Below are 13,011 nucleotides of genomic sequence, written 5' to 3'. Positions count from 1 at the left end.
AAATTAAAATAATACAAACTTAAGCCCAAATTTCTGCCTCGTACGCCAAGTGCACAAGCTTAACCTTTTCACAGTAAGACAGTATTAATGTTTTATCACTGTAACAATATCCTTACATTCGATCAAGAGGATAAGGCTTTTCGATAACTTAGACGAAAAACTGTCACTACCTCATTGAAACTTTGTGGCTTGTACCCGGTCGATGACTTGTATATAATAATGTCTTCCCTTACTTAGTGTAACAATAGTGTTTGAGGACTTTAAAGATTAAAAACAGCGTATTATATCAATTGTAGTAAGAGTTAGGCAGCACATATTTGTATCAGACCGAAAATTCTGTTTGGTAATGTTATATTTACCATTTGGACGTATGGGAAGCCTATTCATTAATAGATGTACCCCCCAACAGAAGCTACAGTTGAAATAATACAAGTAACGAAGCAAGAAGATCCCGGAGGTCCAGCGAAATGGTCGTCCGTGCTCTTTACTAGACTGCTTTAAATATGGTGTGCTAATGTGCATGGTTACATTGTTTTTTTTTCGCGGTTATCATGTTCTTCCTGTAACAGACATTGTGAGGTTCTTTTAACCTACCGGTCGACAACAAAATAAAATTTGGCACTAGGTATTTCTTAATTATAGAAGAACATTCGTATGTCATGTGGTTGCAATATAGATATAATATATTCAGTTACAGGGTTAAAGAAATAAGATATTTATCCTCAATCTCACAATGGATCTTTTACGTGTCCAATGGAAACGAAAATGGAGTGTCTAAAATTGGAAGTAGTCAGGCTAGTCAGTTTCAGTTCGTCCTAAAGTACTATGAAGGATCTAAATGAGCCAAGTAAACAATGACTTGCCATTTTTATGGTGATAAAAATTAAAGTCAGTGGTAGGCCGATTTTTGTCCAGTAGCCCAACTGCCTGGTTATACTTGTGTCCGCTAAGCGCCAATAAATCCGCATAACAAAACAATCGTATGATGAGTTACCTCTACAATGCAGGTAATACTCACCTAAACCAGCCATAGCTGCACATTACCGGTTAACCCAGTAAATAGCGTTACTTACTGTGAACTTCGAACTTAACCATGTTCTATCTGTAAAACAGAAGAACAAACGAAAGTTGGAGAAGTTCAGTTTAAACAAAGTGTTTAAGTTTGTTTAAATATTATGTGGTTATAATATTTTGCAGAGACAACAATAACCAGACCATTTCTTATTTGAAATATTTTTTACAAGAGATTATTCAAATTGGATTAAGTTATCTTAATACCACTAAGATATGTCTCTGTTGCAGAAGAATGCACCATTGTTTTCTAAATGCAACTGTATTGAAGAAACCTATTGACGAACATTTAGGAGGTTGCTGCATTTAAGGTCCTACTAGTAACGAATAGAATAGGCTAGAATTATAAAAAAACTTCTCGACGAATTGTGCAATAGAATTTATTACTTAAAATTGGTATCTCTCGAAGCACATCTAATAAAGCGTTATGATTCCGTTGCCTTGGTCGGGCATCCGAGGTCGACGAAGACTACGTAAAGGCACCTTTCAAGGAAAATGGTGGGCAAATAATTCGCGAATTGGTTGAGAAAACGAGCTTCAATAATCTGACCATTGGAATCTATGGGATTTACTGAAAAATCAGGAGCCTGGATGTCTTACTGAGTGATGAGCATTGAAAAATATGGTTTCTCATTGTTTCTCAGTAGCTCGTTCAACAACCGACAACAGACAAGCACAATGACAAGATTCTACACAGAATTATTTCTAGAAATCAAAAGTACTATCTCCACTAAAACGGTCTTAGACGGACTATAGCTTCTGCGTGGGAAGAACAAGCATCCTTTATTTGCACAATGCCAAGCTGCACATGACAAGAGTTGGCAATACTATTTTCCAAGACCCAGAGTAGAAGGTTTTTTGCGCAACGTGTACTATTCACCTTGTTTCTCATAAGAGAAAAAAGTAAAATGTTTTTTTTTTTACTGAAAATTGTTTTTTTTTTTCAAAATATTTGAGTGATTGAAATTATTGTGGAAATATACTGCATACAGAAACTATGATTTGATGGTTAAATATTGATTTTACGGTTAGAAGTCTCTTTTACGGTGTATTGGAATTCACGGTGGGATGTCTCTGATGAGCGACGTAACTTCTACTTCTGGTTACTGAATAGATGTACCTGAAATTAAACAAAGTAAAGTTTGTTTCTAGCTAGTTATTATGCTGCTCGCTGTTTTTTGACTTTTCGTAGTTAATCACCTAGCTTCTATTATCAATAGAAACATAGATAAATCATAAATATTGTGGTTGTCATCTAGAGTTAAGTTGCGACTTGCTCCTCATTTTTAGCTGTGTTAAGATCTCATGAATCAAACTACTGTGAAATAGAGACAGCTCTTGGAAAGTGCGTTTATACATATCCAGCATGTAATGTGCATGGTTCACGTTTAGTTTTGTAATAAAAAAGTTAAAATTCATACAATGAGGTAAAAGTAGGCACGATGAAAATCCCTGCCAAAATCAAAAAGATCGAAAATGGACAGGAGCTGAACATTGCAGAGGTGACAAACATCTGAAATAAAAAATTAACTCTATAAACGTTACGAATATACAAGTGCCATACGTACACTCATTATATGCTTAGTGTAGTTGCCATAAAAGGACATGCCTTATTAATGAAGTAAGATGTGTCAGAATAAATACATATGCGTCAAAATGGTCTATTATATTATGCGATAAGTTGACATATATTTAGAACGCCACTTCCACCTTTGAGACGGCGCAGTGAGTTTAATATTAGTGCGTGACATGAAACTCTTCAAGGTCTCGGATGATAGTAAACTCTTTTGGATATATGGTATCAGAAGTAAGTTAGAAAAATAAAATTAATGTTTCGGTCGCAAGTCAATGAAATGCTTAAAGGGTTCATGTATGTATTTTCAATTTATGGGTTTTTATTTCTAAGGATACTTAACATTATGGATAGTGCCAGAATTGACGAATTAGAATCACAAATGCGTGCTCGTACGCATACGTCATTTTACCATAACTAATCTCTATTTTACACGAAACGACAAGACACAAATTAGCTCACAAAAAAATTCGTGAATACACAGTGTTATACCTTGTTACAAAAATAAGCACTACTGATTGATCGCCAGTACTTTACGCTCTGGCTAACCACAGAGACTTTATACCATTCATTTGATTACAAATTGTGTATTTAAGAGAAATTGGTAATATTTCTCTAGTAAAAGTGTGTGCAAATAATCATTAGTAATTATTACATAAATGGTTCTAGAACTTTTGCATAGGGAGAAGAGTAAGAAGAACATACTAAACGTTTACTTTAACTGTCAACTCTTTGCGATTAAGACGTATATCAGCTTATGACGACGAAAATCGTAATCACAGTCTTTCTCCATTTGTCCAAATCATGGCAACAATGGTAAGTAAAAAGTTTGTAATCTAATATCTAACATTCAACTAGTTTCAAGTCGTCTCCACAAGAAATATTACAAACGTAAATTCTCTTGTACCTTTAATAGGCTATTTGCCAAAAGCGGTAGAGCCCGTTGTATAATACAGATGGCAGAAAACACAGGCGCGAATTCGAAACTTTCCAAGAGTAGGCATAGGTGCGATCGCAAATATACGGAACCAATCACGGGTGCTAGTTGCAAACTCAGAGCTATAAAGAAACAGAAATAATGATGATGCCAGTTCATGCATATGCATTACTTTATTTAATATATATTATGTTTAACTATTTTATTTATGCAACTAGTACTTATTTCAATTTACTTCAGACAAGAAAGCATTGTGAATGAATATATTGATTGACTAGTGAACTAGTAGTTTGTCTATCATATCTAATCTTAACTCAATTCGGCAATATAGGTATTGTACTTTTTTGTACAGCACAAGTACGTATTAAAGTTGATTTATGTCCACATGCACCGAACGTTTAAGCTTTCTTCGAAATGTTCTATATCAAAACTGTTTGTGATTTTTTACATATTGTGAGATGGAGTATTTTCCTCCATGCCATCCAAAATTTAATTTTTAAATTACGCACCTTTTTAGCTAATTTCAGGGCTAATATAGTGGATTCGGTCAAGTCACGTATACCAAAAAGGCAAATCTAGAAAAATGTAACATATAACTAAAAATCAATAAACACTGACATAGAGCTGTTTACATAAAAGAGCTTCAGTTAGTGAAGAGAAATGATAAGACAGATCAAAAATAATATTTAACGCAAAAATAAAGTGGACCTTGTTTTTATAGCTAAAACTTATTTTAATACACAGATATTTGTTTATATTTTTGCAGAATTTGTTTGCAGTAATACCCTTCACGGAGGCTGTTGTTTCACACCAGGAATTTGTTCTGATTATTGTACGAAAGTAATTTGATTACCTAGTATGCAGCCCGAAATTAGTACGTACGTCATAGCCAACGGGATCGATGTTCTTGCAATTTACTTCCAGAGCAATGAAGTTCCTTTGCAGTATAATATAAAAGCAATAAAAATTTAAATGTTAACCATATCACTTACAAAAAAAGACCTACTATTTGTGACTATCGGGTGTTTGAAGACTACTTTGTTTCCACTTTCCACGGAGGAGTGGTTCCCGATACCAGAGCGATTTACATTCGTATAAGCGTTCCATGATAGAAACCAGGCCAAGCAATCATGTCACCATTGGCCATCGATCATTTGATAAAGCCTATTTGAGCCTCAAGAAAGCTAAGATTGAAAATAAAAAACGCGTTTCGCCTTGAATAAACGGTAGTTCGGTTTAATAGCTTTTCGTACTGTGTATTTGCTACAACAGTTTAAAATAATACTCTTAGCTCTTCTCATCAGCTTGGGAAGACATTCAGTCAAAATTATACACCGTATATTAACTAGACGAACTCAGTGTGAACATAAAACTAACCCTTCTCAAATCTGTTTGCTTTTGATTTTTGCAAACTTGATTAAGTTTGCACCTGACAGTAGAAAAATTTATTTTCCTTCACACAAACCGAATCGCAGCTTTAGCTGCTAAGTTAGAGGATTAGTTTAAATTTACGGGGCAGGTCATTACCTAGACTAAAATTTTCATTGGCATTTTTTTCTGTTGATACGCAGGTAGCTCAATTATCGGGCTATAAACAACCCTGATATACTTACCCCTCACTCTATGGGACCCCTATCATTCTAAAAAATGTCGATGATTGTAGCGCCATATTTTCGTTGTTGAAAATAATGATGTTTGCTCATTTAGTCCTCTGAAACATCCATTCTTTAGCAAAGCCTCTGCTGCTTTGTAGGTGAAACTTGGCCTAATCGTCTATCGAATACAGTCAACGTAAGTTCTTTAAGGCACATGTACTCCTTTCTTTATTTTTTTTTAAATTCAAAATTTAGTGCCGCAAAAGGAAAACGTAGAAAACAAGCCAGAAAATCCAAGTCCTGCGTGTAGATGTCAGGGTACATTATTTGTCTACCGTGAAATACACGCCTAGCCTCGTAGTCACGCAATCCTTATATATCTAAAGTTAATCTCTATATAGCTAAAGTTGAAGTCTATTTCTGGTCTGTCTTTATCAAGCACATGTGTTCCATGTAATGCATAACAGGATGTGGGGACTCAAAACTATGGGCGTCTAAACTAAAATTATTAGAAACGAGGAGCAAGAACCAGGTTTATGATGCATTCTATATATTAACTAAATCAACCCGTGATGCATTCTGGGGTTCAAGCTAGATAGCGTCATAAAAGGTAGAGACAAAATACGACCAAATGCGATGTAATCGATACCAGTGAAATCAATGAAAATCCTACCCAGAGTTGGACATTGCAGCTGTGTTAGACCCTTTATAAATTGATTGTTCACTAGGTGTATCCTAACACTAGTTTCTAAATCGCGGGCAAGTTTCGATTCGTCAGTTAAGATATTATTGCATAAGTTGACGACCACAGCCACAGTAAGACAGAATCTTACTGTTCAGGGATCTACAGTACCACACGTGCATCGAAACTCCATGGTGCTCTGCTTTTTAGTGGAACTCGGAATATAGAATAGACTGAAGCACAAAGCGTTAATGTGACTAGGCTATCAAAAAACAGGTGCCAAGTCACATGGAGATTTAACCTTGTGTCCTTTACCTTTTACGTATTAAAATTTATGAGCGGTTCAATAGGTCTAACTAAGCAATCTAATTAATAAAGTTAGACTCATCTATGGCTTGATATGGTAATATAGATGTAGGTCTCCTTAGCAATAGCTTAGTGGGTAATGCATTTGCCTACTAATCTTAGGGACTCATTGTGGTTTGGGTTTGAACCTAGATATAAATACACTTCGTTTCGTGCTAGGATTTAGCCGTCTGATGAAACGTCTGACGACGATACCCGACATAAAATCCGAAACACAGAAGCCTCCTTAGAATAACTGCTATAGACTCCGCTTTTGATGAATGTGATGCAATACCCGCGTAAATACATAGAGATTTTCTGATGATGTTGTTTGTAGCGGAAGCACTAAACCAACTACGGGCCGTGAGCAAAGGGCTGAAAGTTCCTGATCTTCCTGTGGTATATTACCCGGAAAAGCGATAAAAAGGATCAGGTCATCACAACTATCAGGGTTTTCGCAATGTTACTTCCTGAAGCATGCTAGTAAGATTAACGCGGTCCACTTCTGGACTGCGTATTTTGCTTGACACAACTAGCAACTAGCATACACCACTTAAATTTCGGCTGGAACATAACAGCTGTAACAACAAGCTGCAATAGTTCTACAACTGCAGGACTAGAGTAATGCATGTCAACTCATGTGGGTTTTTTGAAAATCAACCAGCTAACACACTTGTCAAATACGATATACACAAAGTCATTACCGGGCACAATTAAATCAAAGCTAAAGTAAGCAGCTTATGTGATATATGGAATATATTCTACGCGATGATGTGTAAGGAAGATAACGCGAAGAGTGAGTTAAATATATATGGCAACCACAGTTACTACAAGCCCCGCTCAGGAATTTAGCCAAAAATCACAAAATCTATAATGTTAATTAGAAAGGTATAAGACATTGCCGGTTATGGGCCACCCGAGCTCACCGGGTAATCAAGATAAACTTCACTGCAGCATAATTTTCCGACATGACAGACAAGATGTCAGATATGACCAGTAGAAAGAGTCTCACTGAATTTCTAGAGCCACACTGTATAAACAACCCTACAAAGGGTCACAAGAGGACATGCTGAATGCTATATTGCTTTGATGACGCGCAATACTACTCATAGTCCACCTAGGGATTGTGCCTGCAACCACTACACCAGATACGTACTTGGTTTTACAGCATCTTTAGCTTTTACAGGTAATGACACCAAGCGGTTATTCAACTCGATCCGCAATCTACTAGCAAGCGACCTGGCGTTGCGTTACTGACACAGCGCATTTTTAGTGAATCGTTGAAGAGGCATTGCTCGCACATCTTAGAAGGCTTTCAAAAAATCGTATTCGAGAGTGACGCCTGCTTGGTCAAAGGCTACAATCTTCTATAGCTGAAATTAAATTCGGTGCGCATTAGTGATTGGTATCTATAGGGACACAGCGATTTAAATGCAATAGTAATATTTTCCGTTGACCATGTGGCAAACCGTGCGACTGAAGAGCTATGCTCACTTGAAGTTGCCTTAAGTTCTCCAATGGCATCAATCTATGGCAACAGTAACTAAACTTCAATATAGAAAAATAATAATCTAACTGCATAATTGTCTAATATAGCATCCGGTATATCTCCGGAACAGATTGCTGTGCAATGCCTTCAGATTATAGCGAAAAGTTCGTGTACTAATGTAAATTCGTGTAAAACTGTACTACCAAACTTCGACTAGGTATGCGACCTTTAAGGAAACGACACATTGAATGATGATACTAATGCTCGAAGTCAAGTTAAATCATGTAATGAAATGTAGATGCAAAATAATTACGAGAAATTACACAGAAACATTGCATTGCCCAGCACATCAACGTTTTTATGTAATAACGAAAAGCCTGTGTTAAATGAATATATCGAATTTCGACTACTTATGCAACCCTCAAAAACAGAACAAATTGACTAATAATACTGGCGTAAGGAAGTTCACGTTGTAATAATGCTGATGCAATAAAGTTTACGTTACAGCCATAGTGGTATAACACGTTTTATATTACGGTCGCAATGGTGAAATAGGCTGAGATCGAGAACCTTTTAAAAATGCTTGCAATTAGAACAGGTCAAATACTAGTAAATACTCCCTGAGCTTACCAGTAATTTACATTCTAGCGCGCTTCTCACAAAATGTCTTCGTCTTCTAGACTCATAATTACTTTTATATTTATAATTTCGACAGCATTACGGAAACTTATTCATAATTCCTTCACTATAATATTATAAAGTTATTAATTCTCGTTTGATTTTTTCACCGTATATCGCGTTCTAGAATCGTTTCACTATCCTTGGATAAGTTGAGCGACATTTGATGCCAAAGTTTGTTTCTGAATATGTTTATTATTATCTACTTTGAGCTTCCAGCATTAGGTATTTCTATCTAGTTCTGACTTTTTCTGATTTTATTTCCTGCATGTACCACTTGCCATTGTCACTTATGTCAGTTTATGCTAATTACTAGCGTATAAGCAAGCGTAATAGACATAATTCCAACTACTACCATACATACCAGCATAGTAGGCGAAGATGTTGAACTGACTCAGTGCAATAGCAACGTAGCTTAGAGTTAAACACGCGTATCCGACAAAAACTACCAACAGATCAAACAATCGAGTCCTTCGTGTGAGCACAGCCATAACTAGCGTGCCCACTATAAAGCACCCTCCCATGGCTGTCGAAGAGACGGATGTAAACATATATGCGTCCCATCCATAGACTTGGCCCAGAAAGTACATTCGAAGAGAGCTGAAAACTGCAGAATTCCAGAAAGATACCCCGCATTCAATTATGAAATTATTTTTCTGTTTACTCAGTGACTGCACTTGACCTAAAGGAAATATGATTACAAAACTATATATTTTTACGCTTCGAGGTATTTTTTTGAGTGAAAATATTTGGTATTACCTAGAAGTTTCTTAGAGTTAGGCGGGCCTCTTGCTGAGGTCGAACCCCCCCAAAAACTGTTTGCTTTTTTATTTACCCGGACGCCTTAACACTTTACAGGTGACTCCATTAATTGAAAAGAGTACCGATAATATAACCATTTTCTAGAACATTTTAGACAGCGTGGCTTCAATAATCAGAAAACATAACCCTGCAACCAAAATTGCTTCTGGCTTGAGATTTTAACGTCTGAAAGTGGCAGATTAGATTCAATTCGAGTAGCGCTACTAAGTAGATTTCTACGGATCTCAAGGATTTGAGAAACTTGAATGATATAGCAGCTGGGCAATGTACGTTTGCAGCCAAGCTGAATTCTTTGCAATGAATTTGAGGAAACTAGCCAGATATGATAGAAGGTTAATCGCTCTGCTGCGCCGTTGGTAATCCTCTACTGTTTTAATCAAACCTGAAAATAACCTAAGAGCAGATACGTTATCCGTTAAAAATAGCCATTTTCAGAATTCTCGAACTCAAAGACCTCGGACCAAGACCGGCAGTAACTACGAAGGCTATATGGCTACCCCTTTCCATTTCTTAAGATAAAAATGCCAATGACCAAAAGAATCCGATAGCCAACTTGTAAAACTCTCCTTATACCAAATTTTAAAATTAACTTCAATCGTTTCTAGGCGTTTATATGGTATGTGTAAACAATACTGGTGTAAGATTCTCTCAGCAACGGTCAATTCTTGAACAATGATCCCCAACTGACATAGTAGTTCTAGTTATGTAGCTGCGTCATTGTTTATACTGACCACCGATATAAGTTGACGGTGTTGCGAACATGAAGATAATCATTATTAATTGGCGCCGTCCCTTGCATTCGCGTTGCCTTGTAAAGCACATAAGGGTTTGTTGAAGGCCCACGAGGCCGAATGCACATCGCACTCGTTGAATCATCGTATGTTCGTTAAATTTAGCAGGAAAGTCCTTTAACGGAAGCGTCGACGAAATCAGAATTGCTATCATAATGAGGCAAGTCGGCGCCGCATTGAGCTCGACCTCGAACACCTAAATGGGAACCACATCTATTAATGTAGAAATATATTCACATATGCTATGTTTTTCAAAACTGTCAAGTCTTTTTAGCATAAAATGTACGTAGTTTACGGCTTATGCATCAGCATGGAACAAGCAATTTCTAAAAAAAAACTACCTATAATATTTTTTTAGCTTATTTTTTGAAATAATTTAATGTACAAATTGATTGCAACATATTCATGTGACGAAGAAATCTGCCAAAACCTTTCTAATTCCTTGTTTTGCTAAAAGAAATCATAATGACATGTGGTGTTGACTGTAATATTTCTCGCGTAGGCCCGAAGTTTTAATTTCTTAGATTTAACTAATAATGTGGACGAGCCTCTTAATATCCAACAAGCACATTTCAGGTAAGTCTAGTTGCTTCTAGATGTTAGCAACCCGTACTCATTTTTAAAAATAACAGTCTATGCAGGCCGAGGTCTGCGCAGTTATCAAGAAATAATACAAATGAGCATAGCAATTCGCTATATATTGAGTACTGCGTCACATTTAAATCACTTTGGATAGGTTTTCTGCACGTTGTCTACCTAGTGTCGCAAATACCGCAATGGTAGCAGTAAAAAAAGACCGATAGCAGAAAAATCTGGGTAATCAAGTATCGAAATGTAAGAAGTATTTTAGCAGACAAACTGAAAAAAATTTAAAGGAAAGAAAACGCAACCTGTTTAAATTTTGATGCATGCAGAAAGAGGATACACATATGTTCGCCGCAAACCGTGGGAAACCTACCCACCACAATATATACGATTCCAACGTTACTGGAAGGGCCGCGTAGAACACATAATGTAAAAGCGTTGCATCATACATTATACTTGTTCATTTCATATTGTTAATTCTATTGGATCATTTTAATTAGAAGCGAATATAATAAACTATCTGCACGGATCAGGCTAACCCATATATGTAATATAATACATATGTAATATATACATATGTATGTAATATATGTACATATGTAATATAATACATGTGCAACGCGAACATTAGGAATATTTATATTATTAATATAAACTAATATTATTATATTTTAGGTAAATGTGGCCGAGATCTGCATAAAAGGGACTGCATAAAATCAAATAAATAGCAGTTTGCCAGCAGCAGATTATTTGTTATCCATGGCATTTTTGAGGCAGCGACAGTTGATAGAATTCGGAATAATAATGTTAGCCAGATGGATGACAATATTCGGCGTTAACTACGGACGAGGTCAGCGCGTTGATCAGCTAGTGGTAACCACCTCAACGTAAGCGACTAGGACATAGCGAAAGCTAGCTCCATGCTTGTGACTTTTATCGTCTACATGTCAGTGGTTGTCATCAACTTTGCTTTACTGTTGGTTCGTCTTCACCACTTGCCGCAGTAAAACCGCTGGGCGCCCAGCAAATGAATTCTGTCGATGCCCAAGGGTAGCCTTCTCACCAGCTTCTGAGAGCAACCTTAGGGTTGCTTCCAAAGTCAACAAGGCCATGGTTCGAGACGGTCATAGCGTATGCAATGCAAGCAGCGTATGCTTGAAAACGAAGCTGTTTGAAAAATTTCCAGAAGAGGTGGCCCCCGATTCATCTCAGTACTATGTTTGTAGGAGACGACGGGGGAATGCTTTTATACCGTTATCCAAAAAAAACGCTTCCCGATGGGCCTGTTAGAATTACCATACGCCCTAAAAGACGCCTTAAGAGACATCAAAGAATAATAACAAAATGATAGTTTCGAGCTACTATCCAGACTTTCAAGTGCGATTCTCCTTCGAATACTAAAACTCGGAAACGTAAGGGATTAGGTTCCAATCGGCACTTAATAGCCGGCGCGACGCAGTAGAGAGATGAACTTCCAGCAACCGAGTGCGAATGCTTTAACTGTGAGGAGCGGGGTCACTTTAAGGACCAATGCCTGAAGTTTCTGTCAAAACTTAAGTTGCACAAACGACGAAAAGACGGCCCGTTCGTGCTCGCGGTTAAACATCATTACGAAAATCTAGGTGCAGTAGTCGACTTCGAGATGGACATGAACGCAGTCTTTTCCGGTTCGTGGATAAGTTGCGTTCCCCATATATTGCACGGTCTTCGAAACTCGTGTGTTCGTACGATGCTCAGCGTCCGCTGTTAACGATTTTAAGGATGAATAATTTTGCAGTCGATAACAGGCTTGGAGAAGCCTTCCTCACCGTTGGCAAGCTCACGAAGGATCTGATTCTATTTGTTAAGAAGAAAGCTTATTCAGAAACATAATTCACCTTGTAATAACTAGTGTAGGACCACTGGGAGGTCCAATATAGTACAGCAGTGTGCGTAGCAGCCCAAACAAACCACCGTGGTACTATACTGCAAGTGGAAAGTTAGCGCGGTCCTAAGCTATCGTTCAGGGCGCTCGTATGCTTCACCATACAATGCTGTAAGCGTGGATGCGCTAGGCCAGTAACTGACGGTACTCGCAAACTTAACAGAGGACCACCAACCAAAATAAAAACTCGCATCACCTGGGTTAAATATAGCGACTCTAAAGTGATTCTTGGGGCAAACGGGGTCCCTTTTGCTCGCTTGATCATATAGGATTTTTTAGGGGAAGTATAGGGTGTACAGCAAAGTAACATGGCCGCCTGGTAGAGATTCTCATAGGTCAATATGACCACCTCTTTGGGCCATCTCACCGACACCAATCTTGTTCAGCACACGATCAACTCTTAGCCGCGACAGGTCGTACCCGACGAATAGCAGGCTATAAGCGTTCAGTCTGTGCTGCGCAACAGCATTATCGAATCACCATCTCGGTGATTCTCTCCTGCAATCCTGGTGAACAGAA

At 37.5% G+C, this 13,011-nt stretch overlaps 1 protein-coding gene across 15 annotated transcripts in view; it reads right to left on the bottom strand.

The window, feature by feature from the left end:
- LOC111271482 (uncharacterized) overlaps window positions 1–13,011 on the bottom strand; it is a 47,892-nt gene that overhangs the window by 2,096 nt on the left and 32,785 nt on the right. For 7 of the 15 annotated variants that reach the window (XM_022852303.2, XM_022852304.2, XM_022852306.2 and 4 more), the window contains 5 exons: window positions 9,924–10,179; window positions 8,735–8,977; window positions 3,552–3,703; window positions 2,493–2,584; window positions 1,836–2,191 (listed from right to left, as the gene is read on the bottom strand). In XM_022852303.2, coding sequence (XP_022708038.1) covers window positions 2,113–2,191; window positions 2,493–2,584; window positions 3,552–3,703; window positions 8,735–8,977; window positions 9,924–10,179 — 822 coding nt within the window. In that variant the 3' untranslated portion in view covers window positions 1,836–2,112. Of the gene's footprint in view, window positions 1–359; window positions 561–859; window positions 947–1,018; window positions 1,103–1,835; window positions 2,192–2,492; window positions 2,585–3,551; window positions 3,704–4,463; window positions 4,519–7,359; window positions 7,577–8,734; window positions 8,978–9,923; window positions 10,180–13,011 lie in introns of those variants that run through there. The other 8 variants (XR_002686888.2, XR_002686889.2, XR_015315343.1 and 5 more) reach the window with 7 other exon arrangements.

Source organism: Varroa jacobsoni, unplaced genomic scaffold (genome assembly GCF_002532875.2).
Source record: "Varroa jacobsoni isolate VJ856 unplaced genomic scaffold, vjacob_1.0 contig00672, whole genome shotgun sequence".
Lineage (NCBI taxonomy): Eukaryota > Metazoa > Arthropoda > Arachnida > Mesostigmata > Varroidae > Varroa > Varroa jacobsoni.
The sequence above is the reverse complement of the archived record's forward strand: the minus strand, read 5'-3'. Positions and strand labels throughout refer to the sequence as shown.